The 24617-nt window shown below is 40.0% G+C and overlaps 1 protein-coding gene across 1 annotated transcript; it reads right to left on the bottom strand.

Moving 5' to 3' along the window:
* Positions 1-586: 586 nt before the first annotated feature.
* sema4ba (sema domain, immunoglobulin domain (Ig), transmembrane domain (TM) and short cytoplasmic domain, (semaphorin) 4Ba) lies at positions 587-21820 on the bottom strand. The gene is given in 15 exon segments (XM_053319155.1): positions 587-1391; positions 1595-1686; positions 1830-1987; positions 2918-3033; positions 3131-3341; positions 3649-3799; positions 4400-4581; positions 7201-7358; positions 7581-7697; positions 7915-8026; positions 8585-8683; positions 9513-9575; positions 9776-9936; positions 21642-21760; positions 21762-21820. Coding segments are annotated over 15 exon segments (2571 nt in total). The 3' UTR covers positions 587-618.
* Positions 21821-24617: the final 2797 nt, after the last annotated feature.

Raw genomic sequence — 24617 nt, 5'->3', positions numbered from 1 at the left:
CTGTGACAGGACTTTTTCTTTTTTTTTTATCCTCTCTTGCCTGCCTACCAACTTGTTAAAGTCTAGTCTGGTGTGAGTGTTTACCTTGCTACAGTACAGTACATAGTGCATAGCCTCAGTAAAGGTCAGGCTCTTACCACATGACAGAAAAACAAAAAAAAACAGCAAACACTGTGTGAGCTGTTAGTGAGAACATGTTTGAAAGTCTGCCTTTCAAAGCATTACCGTCAGATTTTATGGACGGACCGAGTGGCAATGCGATGAAATTCAATCATTGAATCATGTTGTGACACCACCTCTGCTGTACACTTGTTACATTCGATCTCTGAGCCGTACGCGAAAACGCAAAAAAACGTCTGAAGGCAAACTGGAACTTCTTCAGTGTGCCTCGAATGCACTTGAATGAGGGGCAGTGACAGGAAAACAAAAAGAAATGTACATGGACCACAGGAAGAGAACAAAATAAGACAAAGTGCAAAATCTGTGTAATGAAATGTCCCTCCATGAAGAGTCTGATGTTCCTCAGTCTCCCTTCTTATCAGGGTTTGTCTTTCTCAGCAAGTGCACTCTTTCTTTTCAGTTTAACTCAAGTCACTCCACATAATTATGAAGGCGGACTCACACTATAGAGTCTTTAATCTCAGAGCCCAGTCTCACTCGTGGCCGCGGGCATGTGGGTGATATCTCTACATGGCTCTCCTTCAAGTTCAGAGGCCTCTTCTCCGACTCTGAGAAGCTCTTGCTGTTGTCAGGCGATGAGCACTCGTGCGGTGGAGTGCTGCAGATGTAGTTGTCGTTAAGGGTCTGGTAGCCCTTGTGATCTGATGCTGATGTTGTGACTGTGTTGCCGTTGAGCGGCAAGTTCTCTGCCGGTTTCCCTCCTATTCTGGGCTTCTTTTGCTGTATGTTGGGGCACTCGCCCTCCTTGAGCATGGACTTCATGTGGTCGCGGTTCCTGTAGACCACAAATAGAGAGAAGACTACTAGAGAAAATGCCAGGAGGGCACACACCACGATGAGCTCATTCCAGTAGGTCTTGGTGTTGATCTGCGGTGAGCGAGCTTTGCCAGGCAGGATGATGAACCCATCCTGGGAGATCTGCGGCGTATGCGAGCGGCCTGTCAGGGTGGTGCTCTCTTGCTTGGCTTCGCCCCTCACACAGTAGTTTGCCAGCAGCTGCATGAAGCCTTCCTCCACTGACCAGCACTCGTAGGTTTCCTGTTTGTCAGCCTGAGCTACCACTACCAGCTCCCCCTCTGGGCTGGGGTAATGGAAGTGACCTGCACTCTCGCTGAACTTCCACCTCCTTTCAGCCAAATTAGAGCGCAGCTTGCAGGGCAGCACTTTGAATGTGTTGGCTGGGATAATAATCACCTGGCATGAAGACATTTCTGTGGACAGACACAGCAGAGACAGAGTCAGATGTTGCATGAAATAGGCTGCACCACCGTATCTGGTGCAGGATTCAGAATAATAATGATTTGACACAATGAACACAATTTAATCAAGACTCAAATTGAAATGCAAAGCATACGAAAATCTGCTGCAGAGTGCTGCTGTAAATCTACGACAGTGAAGAGAAGAGTTCACTTACGTGTAGGTGGAGGTTTAGCAAACCGTGGGCTAGGCACTGTCTTGTTGCAAATAGCTGATGTGTCTGCTTCATCTACATCCTGCTGCCACGCACTGAAAACACATATATTTAATTAGAAAGTGGGCTTTTCAAATGTATGCTTTTACCATCTTATATTTACATATTACAGAACTGTCAGACTAAAAGCTTTAGCTGCAAAACAGTTTGTAGATTATAGTGCAGAGGGATAACATACTTGCTTGGTGGAGCCTGTCTGACATCAACACATTGCCTCCCGTTCCAGGCGCAGTAGGGATCCCTGGAGAGGACGCACTCCCCACAGCTCTGATAATTAGTGCAGTTAGCTACTGGGACCTCCACCAGTTCAGAGAAGGAGGAAACATAAAGCTGACCCTGTGGAGGAGAGATGACAAAGCAGGGGACAGGAAGGAAGTGCCCCAAATACAGTTACTGGGTTACTATTTTCATCCAGAATCTTCCATGTCTGACCCTGATCTAAATACAGTACACATAGCATTTTAGTTCTTATCACACTTTTCTTTATGTAAAAATCTAAATAGGGTAGCAAAAAAAGCCGGGATTCAGGAAGTGATACAGTTCCAGCTGTTACAACCCCAGATGTTTGCATTTCCCTGAGAGAAAGTTGCATAGTGGTAATGAGCTAATTTAACATGAGCTCTCCTTCAGGCTGTGAGTCTTCATGGCTCATAGAGTCTCTAAACTGACAATAAATGCATTGAGTGAGCTCGTTATTGCTCCCCACCATAAGAAAGCTCTGTAAAAGTGTTTTTGTTCTCCCTCTGCTATGGATGTCCGATAATCTCGGCCTTGCGATATTATCGGCCGATATTAACTTAAAAATGTAATATTGGGAAGTATCGGTATCGGTTTTTATAACCGATGTTTGTTCTGTAGGCTTCAGCATTTCCGAGCCTGCATGAATGCAGCATGGGACGTTTACTGGCGTGTGCTTGATGATGTATAACAACAACAACAACAACAACAACAACATGCTAGACTCGTGGGTCGCTAACTGTGCTAACAAGCTTGCTCGCTCGGTGCATGACATTATGTCTGTGGTTTGGAACTTTTTCCAAGTGTGTCCTACAGATAGTAAATTTGCAATTTGCAATGACTGCAAAGCAGTATAATAAATATGGCAGCCATATTGGCACTTTTTTTCCATAACTTAAATTGAAGTTGTTATTTTGCACAGACAGTGGTTACATTTGGAAAGCCATGTTGCATTTATGTATGCATCCAGTGGGGATACTGGCAGAAAAGCCAATATCGAGCATCTTTACCCTCTGCGCATCACTGTACCTTTTCAGAGTCCAGTTCAATGTGCTGCACTGGCTGGGAGTCACGGAAGACCACCATCTCCTCAATGATGTGCATCTTGTTGTTAACATTAATGGCTTTATGAAGTCTCCCATCATCTGGAGAAGACACAGTTTAAACTTGATTTAATTCTCTGTAGATATGAAGAAATGCAACACATGATTGATGAGGGTGAATGTGTGTGTCGTCATCTACCTGTGCCAATGAAAAGTACATTATACGCCTTGTGTGCTGTTCGGACACGATGGACAGCGATCTGCGTGTAGCGAACATTACGTTTCAGCAGAAGCGGCTGGCTGCGGATCACACTATCCATCAGGAAGCGGTCTTTCACAAAATTCAGCACCTTGTCCGGCATGTGGAGTGAGGATGAGATCCCCTGCTCTCTGGCGGCGTTTGTGATACACTGTGAAGGCAACATAAGTCGTGTATTTACATGCATTCACTCAAACTCTAGATAATGACACCACCCCTACCCCTCCCGATTCAACTGAGATAAGACTGCCAGGAAATGAAAACTACAGAAGTTTGATAAGAATCATGTTTCGGAAGAGAGGTGGGGAATGACGCCAGCCCGACAGATATCTGCTTAAGCCTTGATCGTCAGACTGATGAGCAGACAGGAACATATGAGACTCCTCATGCAGATGACATGTTGAATACTGAGGTATGTTTACTGGTTCTCCAGCAGATGGCAGCAGGCAGGTACTCACCGCTCCGGGTCGAGGCTCTGGGACCGGATGGTTGTATGTGTACCACTGCTGGGTTTCTCTGTTGACCTCACGGTATCGGCCATTGAACGCTTTCTCCACCTGGTCCATAGTGAAGGAACACACTGCAGAGCTTCCTGAAGCACCCTTATACCTTCAAAACATTAACAAGCATCTTAACAACACTGATTGATCGATTATTTTATTCTGATCTTATATAAACCCTGAAAAAAGTTCTTTGTAACATTAAAGAGGTTTTACACCAAACACCTGACCAACTCTGTGTAGACAATTAGCTGTAATCTTGCCCTCAGGACCAGGAGTGTAGAAATACTGTGTTCGTGTTTGCCTGTTGCAAAACATTTATTCTCTTGTTTGAGATTAATGTTTTTTGCACACGGTCCCTTCTAAAATAAAAGTAATACATTTCAAATTTAAATGAGTCTAACTTCCTCCAGACAAACCTTATGCTGCTATAAACCAAACGAAAAATGTTGAGTATAGAAAATAAAGCTTACATTTGATCAACTTTCTGTAAATTTGATCTTATTTGGTCTTACTGTTATTTGACATTAAAAAGGACAATTATAGAGATATTTACCCAACAAGCGTAATATGTGTGTAATTGTAAATTATAATACCTTAGAAAAAAAGACTTTCTATTTCTTCCATGTGTCAAACCTGAACAACATATTTTTCAGATGCCACTACATTTGTTTCGTGTTGTGTCGTCGTGATAAAAGTTAGTCCTCACCACTGAGATGTGAAGACTCCATAAAACACAGTGTTTTTCCAGTCCCCGGGGCTTGGTGTCAGCACAAACATGTCTTGGATTATATTGAAAGGGAAGCCATCATCAGGCAGAGAGCACAAGAGTTGAGCCTTCAGGAAGGTCGTCCATTTCTTCTGCAGGACCCTCTCGCCTCCCAAGTCACCCTGCGACAAAGGTAATATGTGTTGGTTAGAGTTGTTTAACATATGGCCAGTAGAGGGCGCAAGAATATAAGACTGACACCTGTCTGTAGTGGTGACTGTTTACATCGCTGCTGCACAAATGGACTGATACACACATGTGATTTGATGAGATCTAACAGGCTTGTAAAAGGCATGAAATGATAATGTGCACCATGTGGCACATTACCACAGCATACTTTTAAAACTATAATATACACTGAATGGTATGCTGTATCATTTTAGGCAAATAATTCTGTTTTATTTATTTACCTGTGTGCCTAAAACAACAAAGACAGCACTGTGCCAAAAGGTGAATCTGTTTGAATTGACATAATTGAAAGACATTAACCTTCTATCGTAACAGCATAATGAGCTAAATCAATTGTGCCTGTAACACAGATATACTTTACCCTGAGGCAGCAGACTTCTAGGTCACGAAAACAATATACATCATCACAACTGGCTTAGATAAAAAACACTCAGGGCTTTGAGGAGGGCAAATGCTTTTAAATCAAAAAGAAAAATAGGCATTGCTCCCCGACAATCCCTCCTCACTTGACACTCTTGCTGTGATTCGGTGCCTTTGGCGCTAGCCTTCAAAGTGATGTGTGGCACGAGACCTACTTGACAGGCACGCTAATTTGGCGACAGAGATTGTGCGATAGGATATCTGTGCAAATTGGAGAGCAACCACATCTTTAAACCTCAGTGTGAAGGTGATTTACAGTATCTCATGTATAACCGTTAAACATGACCTACAGAGTTTTTGGATAATTTACAATTATCCAAGTTTTTTCACAGGCACAGGTCTAACAAGATGAAAGTTGGCTGGTAGAAGAAATAAGTAGTTTTTAAAATGAGCAGAGCAAAGGACCAGAGAGAAATGAGCAATGAGCTAAACTACATAAAACCCTTTAACATGAAGCTTCAATTGAGTCATTTTAGTATTACATTAATTAGAGGAAATGACACATGACCAATACTGTGCTTTTGAAGCAATTACTTATTGTAGTAACTCGAGCAGATAATGAGCAACATACAGTATATTCTGCAGACCTCCTCGCTGAACCTTTGGTTTATAATTTAATGCCATTCTGTGCTTAAACTGACTTCTGAATAATTGAAGTAAATGCATCCCATTCATTAATCCCTTGTAAAAGCATCCCTTTCAAGGGCTGTTCAAAAAGCCCTGAACATGGCAGCCAGTAATGGCTTCTCTCTGGCAAACAGAACAGTCCTGCAAATGAGAACATGTTTTGTTTTGTTTCTTCCAAGAAAAACATTGTTTATCATTTCATAGTTAGCCTCAATGAAGTGAAAGCTGTGTACTAAACACCTGAAAAACAACAAAAAGAAGACCACAGTCAGAGTTAAAAGGGATTTAGAGCGATAAGATCAGACTTAGAGATATCATTTATTTGACAATGAATCACTGTAAAACTAAAAGAAAGTGAAACCCTACATCTAAGCGATCATCTGATTTGAAATCTTAGTTCATGTTTAACATTTTATACTTTATATACCAACTCTAAAACACATTTTTACGAATTTCTGTCCTCAGTGACGAAAGCCATTATGAACATGTTATCAAATATTTATTTAATTCTGTTAACTGGACTTGTGTTTTTAATTGGTTGTATGGAAAAACTGAGCAAACAATTACAGGAAAATGAAAAACTGCAACGCTGTGGGCGGTGTCTGGCTGTTTAACAGTCCTGTGAATCACAGCTGGGCCTTCAAACACCTTGGGGTTTATATCTGACGCACATACTGGTGCTGGTGTCTCGCCTTTATCTGACAGCAAGGTGACTGTCAGGACACACACCTGGAGATGGTCAAGGCTTGAAAATAAAACAAATACTGGCTCTCCATGTGGAGCAGATTCCTAAAAAGTTGTGATTAACCACATTTAAAAAAAAAACACATACTGTATTTTAGATGGTGTCTCATGACAAGTTTGAAATATTTAAAAAATGTCTTTGCTGTCCTCAAATGACAGCTCTAACTTGTCATGTTTTCTCTGAGGTGAACGCCAAACTGTCAGCCACTCTTTCTCATTCTCCCGGGACAGCAATAAACATGATTCTCTTTTCACGGATACGAGCAGCAGTCTGGTCTGCAGAACTGAGAGGAACTTGAAGAAATATTAAAATTACTTTGTGGGGTCTGCATTTTAGTTTAAAAGCCCTGAGCTGAAGTACTTCAGGTGATAATCCATTTCTGTGCATGGATCTAGAGCTACAGTAATCCTGAACCATTTCCAGTTGGCTACTGAGTCCTGCCTCAACACAAATATTTGGTGAAACATGATAAGAAAAGAGGGAGGAGAGGATCTGGAGAAAAAGAATCAAACATAGAGGAATGTGTTTCCTGCGTCACTGCCCAGAAGGTCTGTGAGCTATACTCAATAAATTTAAACTATAAGCAGCTTTCAGAAGACTTCACGTATGATGTATAGGAGCGTGTGCTGCACACAAACACACATACACAAACAAACCCCTTTTCCTGGTATGATAGATTCCAGTACAGGATGTCAGGATGCGTTGCTGAAGGGTACAAAGGCCCCTTTAGATTGACTATCTGCCTTCAAGCATCACTCACCTTACACACGCGAGCGATGCGTGACACAATGGTGTTGTCAAAGAAATCAAACTCCTTTCCCGCTTCGCTGAAGAAGAAGTAAATCTTATCGTCATCGCCCACTAGGTTGCCCTTGGGCAGGCTCTCCTGTATGTAGGCAGAGCCGACAAAGGCCGGGTCTGAAAGAAACGCAGCATGAACAATACTGTCAACCTACAGGATATGAAATTCTGGCATCTAGGGAAAGACGTCCAAATTCCCTGTTACGTCAACACAAAAAAAATGATTCAATTCTGATGGTGTCAAATTCTGGACTTCTTATACAGCATACTGACAGTTTAAAAATGTGATTTATCTCATAATAGTCATGATTTTATATGAGGAAATTGTTAATACTTGACCTTGAAGCCAGTTCAGTGAGTTTTCTGTTTTTAGAGCAGTTCCTTGGCTTAGACTCTTGTAAATGATGGGCTCATTTCCTTGGAAATTACTGACTGTACCAGCATACAGCTCTCCATCTGCAACACAATAAGGAAGACCAGCATAATCACAGTGTTTACCATGAGGGAATGGGCGTCTGCGTCATACACTGTAATGAAATCCAGAGGTTATGCCCCAATTTGTCTCCATATCAACCACCTGTATCTTGTTACTTTGCTGATTCCCAGACTGGTGTCTATAGCATTTAAACTAAGCTTGATTTCATTGACAGCTGACAGCTATTCTGGGACCTACCAGCCATGATGGCAGTGGACTTGTATTCAGGGTTGAAGGGACAGCGGCTTCGTCCGTCCTCTGTGACAATCTCACCAGTATTGCTCTTGACGAGGGAGAAATCAGCGGTGTTCTGCAGAAAACACACACACCACATGTCAAGCTTGAAAGTACATCTGCAACCTGCTCTCAGAGTGACTGATGTCAGTCTGTCCCTCTATGAAAAACTGGTCAGTCAGTCCTCTGGGAAAGTTGAGGCATGGATCGTTCCTGTATGTTTGTTATGGATTGTTCTAAAAGGCTTTGAAGGAAACAGAGAGAAGGACTGAAAACTGGATCGATTCAAGTAGTATAATCTAATTACATGCATTAAATATTTTGATCCATTTCCCTTCGCAACAGGAGATAATAAAATAATGCACCTTCTATATGGGGTGAGCCTAAGCCAGACTGCTAAGTGAGCTGAGAGCAGGAAGCAGCACACATCAGAATTTAGATGCTCTTGCTCTACAATCTAATAAATAAACACCAGATATAAATTCCTCCACCTCATTTCTGGAAAAAAAACCCCAAAAACCAACGTGCACTGATTAACAACTTTTCAGATTCTTCTACAACACGTGCACAGGTAGAGTCCAGTTGCACACAACACGTCACTGAAATAAATGTTTCATACAGTATAAACACTCACTATGTAAGCACAGATGGGGCTGAAGGCGTATGTTCCACACACATACAGAGTAGTGCTGTTTATATGGAGCAAAATCTTGATGTAGTTGAAGCAATCCGTCTGTAACAGAAAACACAGGCAACAGTGTCATAAAATGGTTGAAAATTAATATTTTCTTTGCAAATACTAAGATGCAGGTTAATAAGCTGTTTTCATTAACACACATAGTGCTTAAAAATAAACATATTACCAATTAACCAAACAACTTTGAAGCCTAATTTCATATATTTTTTAATCATTCAAATTTGGCAGGGTGGTTAACAACACACTTTTCTGTGGTATGTCAAACTCAGAAGACATATTTATTCTTACTTTACACAGACTTTAAAAGGATGTTCTCCCAAAGGATGTTTTTATTTCCTGCCAGTAAAGTTAAAAATGGAGAGAAAACATAAATGATTTGGAGATTTTGCAGTCCGGAAAAGTAATTATAAAAAAAACAACAAATTGTGAAACCAAGTGTGCACTGCAAATTGTTTTATTATAATCAAATTTACATCCATATTTTGGTGCCAATTATACTTTTTCATCCAGTTTTTAATATTCAAAACAAACACTGATTCCTCCTACTGACGTGTTCGCTCATAACAAGCAGGTAATCACAAAATCACAGGTTTCTAAATCTGTATGTTTACGTGTACAAAAGGTAATGGAGCAGCAGGCTGATAAAAGAAAAGGAGGAATACAGGAAAAGTTTATTTGAAAGGAAGGGGAAAAATCCATTGTTTGAGAGTGGAAAGTTACAACTTGACAGGAAATTTCCAAGGTTCTGCCAAGAGTCTGTTTCCAAAGTTGGCTGCAACAATGGTCAACTTAACCGAGGAGGAAAACCTGCAGTCATGTAAATAATGTTTGAGCCATCTGAGCTTCATGCCAGCCGTTCTCTCACCTGCAGATCTTTCCCTTTGAAACTGCACTCCTCTCTCTTCCTGTCTGGAGTTTTCCATGTGAGCTACAGAGAAGATACACAGTCAGACTGCAGGCTTAATATAGTTTGGGTGTGTTATATTCACATCAGACTTCTGGGATTATATCATATTTATAACCATATTCACAAAGCACCTCAGGGATCACATTATAACTGCATTCATATTAACACAGTATACTGTATGTGGAGCTGTAGTTTACCGACTCTTGCACACTGACTCTTACGTTTTTTTGTAGCTTCACTGCACTGATATCAGAGAGGTTGAGAGCAAAGAGAATCTCCCTAGCCCCGACGTACAGCATGTTGTCTTCTTTACTGAGGAGGAGGGAGGTGAAGTTATAGATCCCGCTGGCTGAGAAACTCTTGGTTGTTCTCTCCTTTGCATCTGAACAGAAACAAAAAAAGGTAGAATTAATTAATTAACCTGATGATGAATATGAAGAGGGTATCACACAGTACATTATGACTGTTAAAAGCCATTAAAGGCTAGATAGGCACTTAGATATGCAAATTACTGTATTTTGAATACGTTTCTGTGTGTGTGGGTCACAAAATGTGATGTACCTCACTGATATCTCACTGAGTCTTAATTAAGACACACTAGCACAATGTGTCACTCCTCAAAAGGGACATTTCTCATTTGACAACTTTTTGTGTTTTCACGTTGATGAAAGATTTTGACAAGAATTTAGATCCCATAAAAAAACAAATATACACCTTTAAATTGTCTTAAATTACATAATCTACCTTTAATTTGAATGGAAGAGTAGGGCTGATAGGAAATAATCTGAGTGGGATCACCTGGGTATCAAAGGTACCGCTGCAGAGATGCTCCACAAAGATCCTTTTGGTTGTTAAATCATATCATCATATGACCATCTACTTACAGTAATATCATCATATAAGTGTTTCGCTAGTCACACTGTTATTGGATTGGAGATCTAAAGCACAACTAACGATCAGGGCCTCATGCAGTATTTGATACTCTCAAAAAAACAAAAGCAAAATAACACTACAGAACCTAATCGATCGGACTGTCTGTGTTTGTGTGTCTGTGCAACTGCAGCCTCTAAATCCTGTCAGCTCTTCATCACAGAGAGATGAAAGAGCAGAACAGAAACAGGAAGAGCAAATTCCTCATATTTCTGCGACGGTAAGTGAATGGCTTTGTTCCAACCACATTAACACCCACGTCTGAAGCCAGGGGTTAAATCATCAGCTCTTCTAATCACTGCTTTAAAAGCCTGTGTGTATCTCAGAATTGCAGCAGTCTGAAGGCCTCCGCTGCTGGCCCAGCTTGAACAACTTGCCTTAATTGCATGCCAGCATAAACAGAAGCGGGGAGCTGATGGAAACATGATGAAGCATGTGAAGCTCTGATACGCGACCTTTGCTCCTGTAATGTGACAAATGTGAAATATGGAGGGAGGAGGGGGCAAAAATCTCAACATATCATCACATTTAAGAAACAAATTACATAGAAAATATTTAACACTTTAATAGGCAAATGCCACATTTAATTAGAGCACTAGTTGCTTTATTATTGCCAGTGCTCAATGTGTCAAATTTAACTTTATTTTCTTTTTGTGAAGGTGGAAATGACACATGGTTTCATCACATACAGTATATGTGTTCTGTGTTTCTTTGTGATTATGATGAGAAAACAGACCAAACTACTGTCCTGTGAAACTTTATGATCCATTGTGAACACTAAAGCCATCATTTATATCAATTTGAGCTTTTAGAAAAAAAAGAAAAGAAAATTCCCTCTCTTGCTCTCCCAAAAAATGTAGACCACTCTTCCTTCAGCAAAAAGAAACCCCCCTTTACTTTATGACCGCTTTCCTCAAAGATTTCTGTACAACCTTTGAGCTGTAATCCATCATTATATTAACAAAAGTCATTTCAGTGTTACTATTGTCAGTTAACCTATCCAGCAGTTTTCTCTGTATTTTCACTTTCAGTCTAAGAATCTCCAACTTGGCAGATTCACACTGGATTAAAACCATACATGTTGGTGGTAATCATTACAATTACAGCACTTCCCTGCAAAAAAGTAATCCAGTCCAGACAGAGTAAATTGTCATTAAGTTCAAATGATAATAAGCACACTATGTGGCGCATACTCTGCATTATATGTGACCTGATGTAACCTCACCTCCCTGGGTAGGTACAGGAGGTTGAGAGACTTCCTCTCCCTTGGGAAAACGGCATGTTAATAGCAGTCCATCACCACGGCAACAGAGAGCCTTACCATAGTTAATTCTGTCTGTAAAAACCACAAGAGGCTTCACTCTGCGTACTGTACATGGACCCATTGGGGCTGTTCTCTCTCCTTTTCACTATCATTACAGGATAAATGGAGTGCTGCTCTGTGCCGGTACCCCCCCCCTCCCCTTTTTCCCCCCTCCCCACAGAGCCTTCAGCAAGTTTAACTGTGATTTACACAGAGAAAGACAAAGGCCAAAGCCTGAACCATAACAAAAGCTTTGAGGGATTTTCATAGAGGAGGATATCTACACAATTATTCTCTGGAGTCAGATCACCACTGTCATACTTAACGACCACAGCTGACGGAGAAAAACAAGAGGGCCCCTAATTGAGTATCATTAAAGAGATCCAGGAGGGTTTTGAATGGTACAAAGCTTTCCTTTTATAATTTCAGGAAACATCTTTCAGTATAGACTTATTGGTTATTCCTCTGAGGGGAAGGTAACTGTTAAATGGTCTATGAAAACAGCATGTTTTAACCATGTTCTTTATTAATAAAACAATATGATTAAAGAATTAACATGAAATGACATGAAAAAAAGACACCAATAAATATATTCAACTGACAAAAAGAGTTGGCATCACAAATCGTATCATTATAGAAACATTTTTACAAGTGACTCCATCACCTTCAACAATATTTACTTTTACTGGTAACTTTACCTATAGCCTAATCTAAAGACTAGATAGCAATAATACAGCACTGAACTTTGACTAGGAATATAGACCAGGAAAAGATACAAGACAACAGAAAGAAACCAACTATATATACCATGATATCAGAGAACCATGATTACAGTTGAAGCCTTTAGTTTTAATGTGTTTCTACTATGGCTGTATAGAGACAGACTTGCTGCAAGTTAACCCCGGTGGCCATTTGCAGTACAACCACAGCTTCCGACAGGACAGCTCTTACTGCAAGCTAAATGTCAACTTTAACCTTTGCTTTATTAGATTTTAAGATTTTAAACCATCGAGGTTTTGTGAAATGTTCCAACAGCCCCCCAACCAAAAATAAATAAATAAATTGTGCAACATCATCCTAAAGTTAACCTCTATAAATAAATAAATAAATATATATATCTCTTGTACCACGAGACCCCGCTAGATGAAAAACGCAATGATATTTCTCGTCAAAGTGAATTTTGTCTCGCGAAGCTATAATTATGTATTTATTTCCATAAATAATAATCTGTATTCATCTGCATATATCTTTTTGTAGAGATTAGCCAAAACGCTACATGTACTGTCTCAAGTTGCTAAGACTGTAAACAAGCACAAGTGCAAGGAAGAGGAAGTCTTGGCCCAAATATCCGTTATCCACTTACTACATCAGAAACCTAGAAATATTGGTCATTAGCTCCCAGAGGCAGAATCGTAGTCAGACAGACAGCTGATGGGTTTAGAGATTATGCTAAAGTGAGGTCAATGAGAAATTATGATTTCATTTTTCGTTATAATCTGACATCCTGCAGAACAAAACAGTTAAAATAAGTAAAGTTAGCATGTACTTGAACTGACTCTCAGGGATTGACATGAATGGGCAGCAACACAGTCCTGAAACCACAAAACCAGGATACAATAACTATTGGAGGTCAAACACTGTGCAGGCTGTTATCCTAAAAAAACAACATTACATGCCTGAGTGTATCCTTCTTGAACTCGCCCTAAACTCGACTCCACATATGCCACAGTCTCTTAGGGAATGCTCTCCATTGTTGTTTAACTGTCTGAGGTCAATTCCTGAGGGGCCGTTCATGACAATGCAGCCCCAGAAATGTTGTGGTGTGTATAAGGAAGAGGGAAACATACAGGACGGTTTAGACGAAGCACTTAAAGCTACTCTTACCTTTCTTGCATTTCACACAGCACTTTGAAAAAACCTGAACAGCAACAACCCCTCCTCTCTCCTATGTCCCACCCCCGCACTCTCTTCCCCTCCACCACTATATAGTTTTCTTTTTCCCCGTGGGAATGGCTGCAGGTGGAAGCCGTGGCCCGCTTTTGTCGGTCATTGTCAGTCGTTACTGTCTGTTTACGGCTATCTCCGTGGATCATGGATGTATTATAATGCCGTGGATCAACAACAGACTCTCTTCCGGGTGGGGGTGCACGCGATTATGTAATGCGGAAGGGGAAAACAGGCAGGTCACTCAGCCAATCATATCATTCGGACCGAATGATATGATTGGTCAGACTTTTCACAGAATATTATGAAAATGGAATAATGATTAGTTTCTATGCCTGGTCTCTAAGATTTTAGAGTGCCATTAGCTTATTAATAGCAACCTAAACAAAAAAATGTAACAAAGGTAAGGGTAGCTTTAAGAGGAGAGATAAGAGCAGCTTGTATGTGGAGCCACACAGAGAGCAGCCAAGTGGCCATCATGTCACTACTGAAGAGGTACAACATACAGTACTACATGTACTACAGAAGTTCATCCTCGTTGTCGTCCATCTTGCTTTCGTCTTTAACCTTTGAAAAAGCTCTCTTATAAAATATACATATCCTTTGAAGTGCATCACCCGGCAGGAGGACTTTCTTATTTTTAGGCTGTATTTATATTGAAATGGTTATGATCAGGTTGCCACATGTGCCCACTGCGACCACACAGTGAGTAAGCAACCGTTTCTCAGAGGAACAGTTAAAAGATGATTACATGTAGAGCTACAATTAGTTTGTTTTTGTGATAAATGTTTTCCTTTTATTAACAGTCAGTGACATTCGTTTCATAATGTTCAGCAATAGAAAAATGACGGTCATTCTCATGATGAATAACAAAAAGTATGCACAATCAGTATCCAATAATAATGGTAACAGAAAGTAAGGGGAAAAAAAGAAAAAGCAATGGATTTAAACAACGAAGCAGCCATCCCTCTAACAGACCCCCCCCCCACCCTGCCCACAGGATCCAGGCCACTACCTCCAATGAGTGATCCTGCAACAATTAGACCTAGTTGACTGACAGAAAATGTATTTCTCAAATCAGTTCATCCTTTTGACATTATTTTGAATCCTCTGATTCCTGGTTTATGTAGTCCTCTATGATAGTAAATGAAATATATTTGGGTTATGGACTGCTGTTTGGGGAAAAGTGCCAACTATGTCACATTTGAGACATTATCTTGGACTTTGGGAACCCGTGATCGATATTTTATAGAAGAGACAACTATAGATTATTTGAGAAAGTTAATCAATAATGCAAATAATTGTTAGAGGTTGCCTTAATTACATGAGTAACTTGTTATGGAAGTAAGCCTTTTAACTCGTATTTAAAGGATCAGTTCATTGGAATTACAAAGACCTACAAATAGGCAACAAGCTAAAAGAAAATGCAAACAAATAGTTAAAGATGCTTTCATACAGGCGCCACTGAATGGTTTGATGAATTTGAAGATTATTTGAATCACAGTCAGCAGATCTCAACCCAGTTTAAATTGTGTGGGAGATATATTCCACCATCATCAAAAACAAAAGTGTTCATAAATGTCTTTTATCTCAATTTTCAGAATTCTGACATTTGACCTGATACAAGAAGGTCAATAAAATTACAACATTTAAAAATTACATTTGAAGGACTCAACAGGTGCCTCTCTTACTAGATACAATTCCTCTGTTAAATTAAACTGACAAAATGTTTCACTGAAACAACTAGGAATAAAAATAGTCCCACAGTGAGGTCTTTTTATTATCCTCAATAGCAGAGAAAATGTTTTTTTTTTGCGAAGACATATTACCATTGAATGTTTCAAACATATTTTTTCAATTCTTTAAACAACAAACAATATTTCATTCACCTCCGCTGTGTTAAGGAGGTAGAACATCTTTCAGAGGCAGATATCTTTAAAGAAAAACTCAGCATATAAAACCAAAAAAATCAGCTTGGCCTGAAGTTCTTTATATTCTGTGTGATCTAGTTGTAACAAATGGTCAAATTTTACATCATGTAACTCAAGAAAACTAAATAAAGCCAAACTACTCTCCACTCTGCTGTCTCTGCTGGACTGATGGTGGTAACAGATGACCTTCTGTCCAACTGAAATCTGAAAACACTAAACAACGAGAACAGAAACCAGCAGGCAGAGCTGGAGGGCTTTACACCTCGCCGTATCGCTGTTACCCTTCCTTGAGTCTGAGAGGGCAGCTTTGTCTGGTTCACTTTTGTGACCTCTCATAAAAGTGCATGAACAGAGCACTCAGTAGTTCAACCTCTGGCAGCTGTAAGCAATATGAGATCACTGCCATTATTATGTAATTAAGAGTCATTTGTTCAAATGACACTGCTAAATGGTTTGAAATACTTGTCTAGACTGGCTTGCTAATCTATTTAGAGGGGAAATTAATTATATTGGACTTCAAGGAATCCTGCTACACTTTTGCTGCTGATTTTCTGATGAGCCTGTGTCCAAAAAAGTCCAACGATAATTAAAAGCTTGAAATATCGCCTCCAGAGAGGAACTGTGGAGTAATTTGTTCTTTGGTGACAGAGATCTAAGTGCCTTCTTTTGTAGGGCATCTATAACAGGCTGATTCAATCTCTTTTATGAAGGGACTGCCTTTATCAGCTCTTACAGCTGTATGTTGAGGAGATCAGAAGGTTGCATACTTCATTTAAAGCACCTGTTCTTGTTTACTTACAGCAGACACTCAAAAAAGTATTGTCACAGATGGATACCGTTTATGAGTGGTTAAATCTGTTCAAACAGGCTGAAAATGAACATGACTACAGTCTCACCTTTAAAAGGATGCTGGTAACCAACAGTTACCAACATTACTTTAACCATATTATACACTTAAATTTAACCTTTTTTTAGGGTAGAAAAAATGACATTATGATAATAAATATTCTCTAATATGTGACACAACATGATAAAAGACTCAAAACTAAAATGTGGGTGTAAACTGACATATTTTGCCTTGGTCGGGTTTATAAACCAAATTGTCTAGAGCATTTTCCATTACTGTGACTTTTTTACTCAGACCACTAATTCTCTCTCTATCTAGATGGAGACAGCCAGTCAATGTCTGACCTTAAGAAATCTCAGAAAATAGTTTGAGGAATCCAGATTCTGTTTGGGGATACTATTTCAGTTTTCGTTTAAACCAAATCACTGATATCAGATGTCTGATGTGGTGAAAATGACATGTGATGGATCGGCTTTTGAAAACAAAGACGCATTTTGCAGACGAGAAGAAGAAGAAACTCAGGCAGCGCAAAGAAACACCAGCCACAAATCTCTTTTCTTTGTCTTCATCTACGTACTGTACATGTTCAATGACTAAGAACAAATGAACCTGTGTAAATCCAATTGCTCTGAGAAGAAGTAATTAAAAGCTTCTGCTGAGAGTGAGACATTGAATGCTGCCACAGGAGGCCACGGTGCCACTAGGTCAGTATCAGAGCAGCGCCAGAACTCTATTGTCACATTGACTGGTAACACCAAGACAGAAAACAGGCTCTAACTGAATTATACCAAGTCTTTTTAAACTAGCGATTAAAAGCTGCTGCTGGATGGGTAATTGTGTGGGAAACTAGACATGGGAAGTGGAAGGACGAGAGGCTGATGCATCTGGAATACATTAAGACAACAGGCTGAAAGGGTCAATTCACTAGGAGATTCATTAGGAAAGCTGTGAGCCTGCTGTTTGTATTGCTAGCTTGGGTGGCTGCATCTTGTTAGTGGGATATTGTCTCCACTACACCATCGGTGGCAATTGTGAACACAACTCCAGGAAACAGAGGTTGGAAAGTCACATTGTAAATTCTGCAAATACTCTGAATGCCAAGGAAATTGTTGAATGGAGCCTCAAGAAAGAGAAGATAAATAATGTGCATTATGTGGTAGCACAGCAGGGATGAGTAATAACACGCTATGGTGAGGCAATTTATTAGGGGGATTGAAACAAATTAATCTGTTAACATTTAAATAAAACAAACCTGTTAAATCTATTAAAAGAGCCTCCAACTCTTCAGGGATCCTTTTCCCATGAAAATTCTGATAGGCCTATGTGTTGGTCAGGGAGAAACAAGGGTTGAGCCTGGATTAACCACAATAATGAAAAGCAGCTGGTGGTTCATCAGGAACTCACCATGACCCCTTTCCCCCAGAGATAACATCAAAAACAGGGGGACTGTACATGAGGTCATGACATGTTTCTAACTGTACAGCTGCACTCTGACCTGAGCGGCCTGACAGCACGCTTTGTAATTACAGTAGCAGCAGAAAAACGGTCCTCACAACACCTGAAAAATGCAGAGTGATGGGAGTGTTTTTACAGGATCTGTTGAGTTTGATGTATATCCCCCATCCTGGTGGGCTGGACAGAGTTAGTGTCAAAATCAATGATCTGTCTTCTCATGATGGATTGAGAACAATCAGACGGAAACTGATCAGGTACACATACAGTGTATGATACAGAGTACAGATGTTGCTACATCATAAAATCACCATTTATTGTATTTATATTTACATTTAAATAAATTATTACTACTTACTTACTACTTGCTTCAGGTGAAATTAATAAAACAATAATAACATGCAGCTTTCTTTCCCACTTCAATGCAATCTATGAAAAAGATTCACTTTCACATTATAATTTGAAACTATACCATTCTATCAATTGATTAATTTATTTTGTCTATGAAGTGTCACAAAATGCCAATCAGTTTCACAGAGCCCAAAACAACGTCTTCAAATTACTTGTTTTGTTCAACAAAAAAAATCTATAACCCAAAAATGTTTAATTCATATCATACAAGCGTGTTTCAATTACCAAAATTGTCCAAGATCAATTTTTTATTACAATCAAACTCATTGAATAATTAACAAATCTACAATTTATAACTTTACTTTGTGGTCTATACAGTATGTGATGGGCCCTGATCACTATTTTCTGATTGTTCTGTTAACCAAAACTATAATCAATAAACTAAGTCATAATAAAATAATAGTTGCAATATCACATGAGTCAATATAACTTTCCATACTGATATACACTAGTCTAAGTTTTTAACCAGTAATTTGGTGAATTATGATAAACATCCACACCAGGAAGAGCTGCTGTTCAGCTATGTGGGACCGAAACAGTATTGAAAAGTTGTTATCTCACTTGACGCTGCTGTCATTGTGAATTATTTGAGAGTGGTTGATTCAACTGGTCGAGACAAGACAGCTTTTGAATAATTAATAACACTTCACTCCCAGTGTGGCTGCGGGCATGGCCTCTAAACAAAATTACAGCACAGCCGTCCACACACACGATGTCTGACAGAGGACCGAGCAGCTCAGCGAGCAAAGACAGGCAATGTAAACAGCTTATAGGTGTGCCTTTAAATAGTTTTTGAACACTCTAAGCCATTCAGCATGGTCTGTGTTAAAGCCTTGAACAAAAGCGGAGAGAAAAGCAGATGCAGGCTCTACTCCCTGAACCCATGATCCGTCCTGATAGGCGCATAATGAGAACCAGACAAGTGTTCACACCATAACACATACAAATCCCCATTCATTATTCATGGCAGATTACCCTCTTCATTAAGGCAGAGGCGGGGACCGCGGGACACAGAGAGAGAGCAAGAGAGAAGAGGAGGGGAATCTGGTCTGCGAAAACGTTACCGGATGAGGAGCAGCCAAGCAGGGCTCTGGCCCGCCTACCCTACCGAAGTCAAAGCATGCAATCCATCCAGCTAACTGGCATCCAAATAGAAGGCCAGAAAGCATGACGAGGCCAGGCGGTTTCTGCTGTATAAAGTTCAGGTCCCCAAGGCCTGCAGCCCTGCATTCAGCTTTGATACTGTAAACACAATGTGACAAAGCTCTTCTGCGGGAGGCTGGGAAATGTCAGTGTAGTAAAACCAACATTACCACAGCAAGACAACTTCTATCACCAGTCCCTGCTAACCTTCACCAGCTGGATAGAGCGTGGCTTTTTTTTAAAAAATCACCAATATTACACTGAAGTCTGTTGTTTAGTCATTTTTGTCAGACTTACTGCAAAAGCCAACTAGTGGATTCCAGGTGACTCTAAGCCCCTAGCCATGTCAAGAATGGTTAGTGAGACGTGATAAAATGACTCCTTGTTAGGTTTTATAGGGCATTAAAACAACCTCTGTTTTTAAAGCTGTGTTATTTCCTGTAGGACCTAGAATCTGAAAGGTCAAAGCTTATCAGTGTGGTTAAAGTTACAGCAACATAAATGATACTGAGCTGACTGAGCCATAGGTTAGCTACAATAATATTACAAAAAAAAAAAGACACAAAATAGAAAAGACAAGCCTCGCCTGTACAGAATGTACAGCACATATACAGTCTGGTCCTCTTAAGTTTTTGACATTTGGGTTTTTCATGTTTTACGGTGGTGTTTAACATTGGCTGCGCGCCCTAAAAGCAAAACTTTCCATCCAAACGGGGAGAAGTGTGAACGTGAAGTGTCTTTTCAGTGAGTAACTGATGGTGTGTGTTGTTGTGAAACGCCGAGCTACAGGCTTTGTTGTGGCTGGCAGGTGAGAGAGATTATCTGTTGGTATAGAGGTTCGACATGAGGGAACGAACAAGCTCAGACAGGAAAGATGGCTGACCTATTTGAAAGCTTGCCTGGCTACAACATTAGACCAACGCTGGAACATTTTTTTATCCATGTCTATAATAGATCACGAGCACAGATCCATCAACACAATCCGCCTTGACATTAAAACTCTAATGAGTCACTAACCGCAGTTCAGTCATTGAAAGCCTGCATTGATCTCATAATCCATCATTTTGTTGAATTTTCAGCAGACATACAGTACGAAAGCACGCAAAACGTTTAAAACCAACTTGTCATCTTGACTGTACTGGTGCTTCATTTGAATAATTAAATCAATGATGATACATCACTGTTTGGTCCCCATGGCAGTGTCAATGAAGACAGCATAACAAATAATGCTGCACAGAAATCAGCAAAAAATAATATGAATATCCTCAACATATTTGAATCGTTAAATCTGACATATTGTTGTGTTACTAAACTGGCTGGATGGTATGTTATTCTGCAAGCAAACAAAGAAGTACAGTTTATATAACAGCAATACCTCTCAGTGCTCGTGAGATTATGTCAGACTGCCCTCAGTAAGTCTCAGCACAATTGCCCTGTTCATTTTCTAATTGCGTCTGACCTGTAGATACTCGACAGAGCCACCCCAACGGAGCTGCCATTCACAGCGCAGATTTACATGGATTTTAAATCATTATGGTGTAGACAAATACCATTTCACCCATCTAAATCCTTTTAGCTCTTACAATGGACACATATGAAGTGTATTGATTTTGTTTTCAGTGGGCAGAGTTAATGAGTGGGGACACCACTGGGAATTACATAATCTTGTGTCTTGTGGGCAGGATGTTAGGATAATGAAATGTAGGTATAATTTCTTAAAATCAGTAAATACAGCAGCTTTATTGTTGATCACTCATGATATACAAGTTATTCTTCCCCTGTAATATTAAAGATCAAATATCTTGCAGTTGCGTGAAGTTTCACCTCTGTTGAGGGGTGCTGTGAGCCACAACAAAACAACAGCTGTGCTTTTTTTTTGACAGTTTAGGTGAAATAAACAATGCCCGAGACACCCCTAAAGCTAAAGTCACACAGGTTTAGTCAGACTACCTGAAGCTGCACTTTCTTTACAGATATACAACAGCCTGATGAGTCTGTTATATTGCATTCAAATGATCATACACACATGATGCCTGTACTCAATGTAACCATGAAAAAAACACCACCCACAACTGTATTACTGCAATGACTCTGTAATTATATAGTGAAGAAATTGATAAACTTACTGTAGGAGAAGGTGAGGCGTGGAGTGACGTCGCTTTCTGTGGCAGCTGTATGAAAGCAACCAACAAGTAGAACAGTGCAGGCTGCGAGACAGAGCCAAGCCATACTCATTGTCCACATGCCTCCTCAGGAACGCCGGCCAAGTCGCAGAATTTGCCTTTCAGGTTTTTGGGGAATTCATGAAGAGCGTCTTTTTTTCTTTAAACCTGTGTTTATTTTCTCTCTCCCCCTCTCCCTCTTTCGCCCTCTCTGTTCATGCAGCTCCAGGCTCCTTGAATAGAAGGCCTTTGCACTGTAGTGAAGCCGAGGCGCTCTTTCGGGTCTGCAGAAGACGGATGCTGGTCTGGAATGATGAACTGTGACCTCAGATCAAGACAGAAAGCCTACACCAATCAGCCTCCATGCTTACACGACACTGCAGGGTCTCGGCTGACATCTGTGAAGATGCAGAAAAACAACATTAGAACTGGAACAAACTATGGATTAATGCATTGGTCAAACGATAGAAAAATAAACTATTTTGATAATCGATTACTTGTTTAAGAAATGTTTAAGTAAAAAGTCAAACTTTGTCGTATGCGACCGTGGAAAACATATGATGGATTTTTTTCCCTTCCTAAATGGAAGGGGGAATAAAAATCCATTGACATTTAAGTCAGTTGTTGAACAGAGATACTGCAAGATTATTGTTAGTTCCTTACCTTAGTACCCATAATGGATAGCATAAAGTTCAAGAGTGTGCAGTAACAACTCCAGAGCTAATAGGTAAAAAAAACACTTTCACTACAAATCAGGTTACACAGTATTACTTTCAGTTTCTGTTCAGAGGGTTATAGTTATAACTATATTGATGATCATTAACAGAATGCTACATCAACACGCCTTGATGGTGTGTTGGACTGTGCCCAGACATTCAGGTCAAGTTAATAAAGTAGTTTATAGTTCCAGTTACTTACAAGAAACATCACACTCCCCAAAAGCTGCTATCTGCTTATCTGAACTGCTAGTGCTCTTTTGTTCACTGCACTTGACTGAAAAGAAAGCAGCAATTTCTTGGAAATCGTTGCTGAAGCTCAAAGACAATGAAAAGGTGTGTTACCCAGATAACAGCTCACATTACAGGAATGACAGGAGCTACTGTGCCACAGTTTTCTTTGGTTAAACTTTGATTTATTACTGAGTGGGGGAAAAGTGAAGTGTCAATACATTACAGCTACTAATTCTGTACTATGTTTAGATTCCCACGGGTCATAGAGGGCTTCGGTTCGGCCTGTTTTCAGTTTTGATGACAAATTAATAGAGATAAAAGTGCCTAAAGCCAATGTAACATAGTTGAATATTTGCATAGGCTAACTGCTTCAATTATCCTGGAATTCATATAAATCACTGCTGTTACATTTGAGTTGTTCTTGTCATTCAATAGTTGACACTGGATAACTCCTTTGTCCACAACTTCAACAACAATTCTTTAAAAAAGAAAGAAAGAAGCCACAAGACAACTATTACACCAGTAATGGAGTTATGGGCCAATTCATTGATGATGATAAATTGAACGTAATGAGACGTGAAGAGAAATTCGATACAGACAAACCAGTTACCAGTGCAAACACTCAGCTGCAGTTGCCACGGGGAGCTCTTCATTAAACACAACCAACAGAAGATTCAGTTTCATGTGAGGTATGGCAATCAATAGCAAACGGTAGAGAGTGAAGCTATTCCTGGTTTCTATCAAGGAGCTCCTGACTATTAGTAAATAAGCAGTCTGACGTGAGCTGCAAACAAAGACATCTCCCAAATCTGAGCTGGGAAGATGACATTTGGAGGAGGAGGAAGGCCATGATAAAGGCCAGAGAACAAGACACAAAGAGGGTTATTTCTACAGCGGCAGTGACACACAGATGGGAGCTGAATAGGAGAACTACAGGCAGACTCTGTACAGTCAATTTAGTCTAGGAAACTGTTGAGGAATAACACTTAGTGAAGAAAAGGACAAATCAAGTCATTTTCCTTAGAGCTAAGCTGTTTGAAACAAGTTGTTTCATTAAAAATCTCTCAAATATTAAAAAGGAGATCGATCATACCTTTACCACAAGTACACCGTCCAGATTTGTACAGTGAAAAGCTATAAAAGGAAAAACAATCCAGGGTGTCTGGACACTGAAGAATTTAGGCCTACAGCAGCGGTACAGCGACTCTTAATGATCATGATGACAAAAGCAGACGAGGTTATGAAAGCTTTCTGCTTTTAAATGTCTGAAGTTTTGGCCAATACCCCCCTGCCAGCAGTCTACGTGATGTCAGGGCCTGGAGCATGTAACAGACAAGAGGGGCGCCCATAAGCATCATTAATTTCGTTTGTGTGGGACAATTTGAAGTGAGACACCACTTGACCGACAAGCAGTGGAGCAACTATCAATTCTGGGTTTGTGTGACAGTCAGAAAAAGAGACCCGCATGCATCAAGCCGAAATCCAACCGAGGTACGTAGAGAGAGCTCGAGTCAGCGTGAGTGAGAGAACAAGGGCCCCTCTGACAGCACAGAAATCTATATGCAACTCTGCACTTCACTGCTCTCTCCTGCATGATGCATAAACTGAATCATCCCTTTCACTCCCTATACAGACGTGATAGTGTGCTCTGGCTGTGGATGATGCTCGCCCATCTCTCTCTCGCTCTCTTTCTCTCTATGATCTCCTCTAAAATCTCTCTCTATATCCCCTCCAGCTACATCTTATGAGTTCGACATAATCATTGAACATGTCATTAACCACAGATCATTAGAAAGTCAGTAATCTAATCAAACATACAGGTTTGGTTTCATTCATTAAATTGGTGGTTTATCAATCTAAGCAAATATTATTTATTCATATACATTTATATATTAACCAATCAAAAACACATTATAATGAAACTGATATTCAAACATTCCATAGGTCTAACTAAAGAATGAAAAATGTGGCCTATTATTTCTTTATCACT

The sequence above is a fragment of the Scomber japonicus genome, chromosome 5 (genome assembly GCF_027409825.1).
Source record: "Scomber japonicus isolate fScoJap1 chromosome 5, fScoJap1.pri, whole genome shotgun sequence".
Classification (NCBI taxonomy): domain Eukaryota; kingdom Metazoa; phylum Chordata; class Actinopteri; order Scombriformes; family Scombridae; genus Scomber; species Scomber japonicus.
This window is presented reverse-complemented; position numbering and strand designations above follow the sequence as displayed.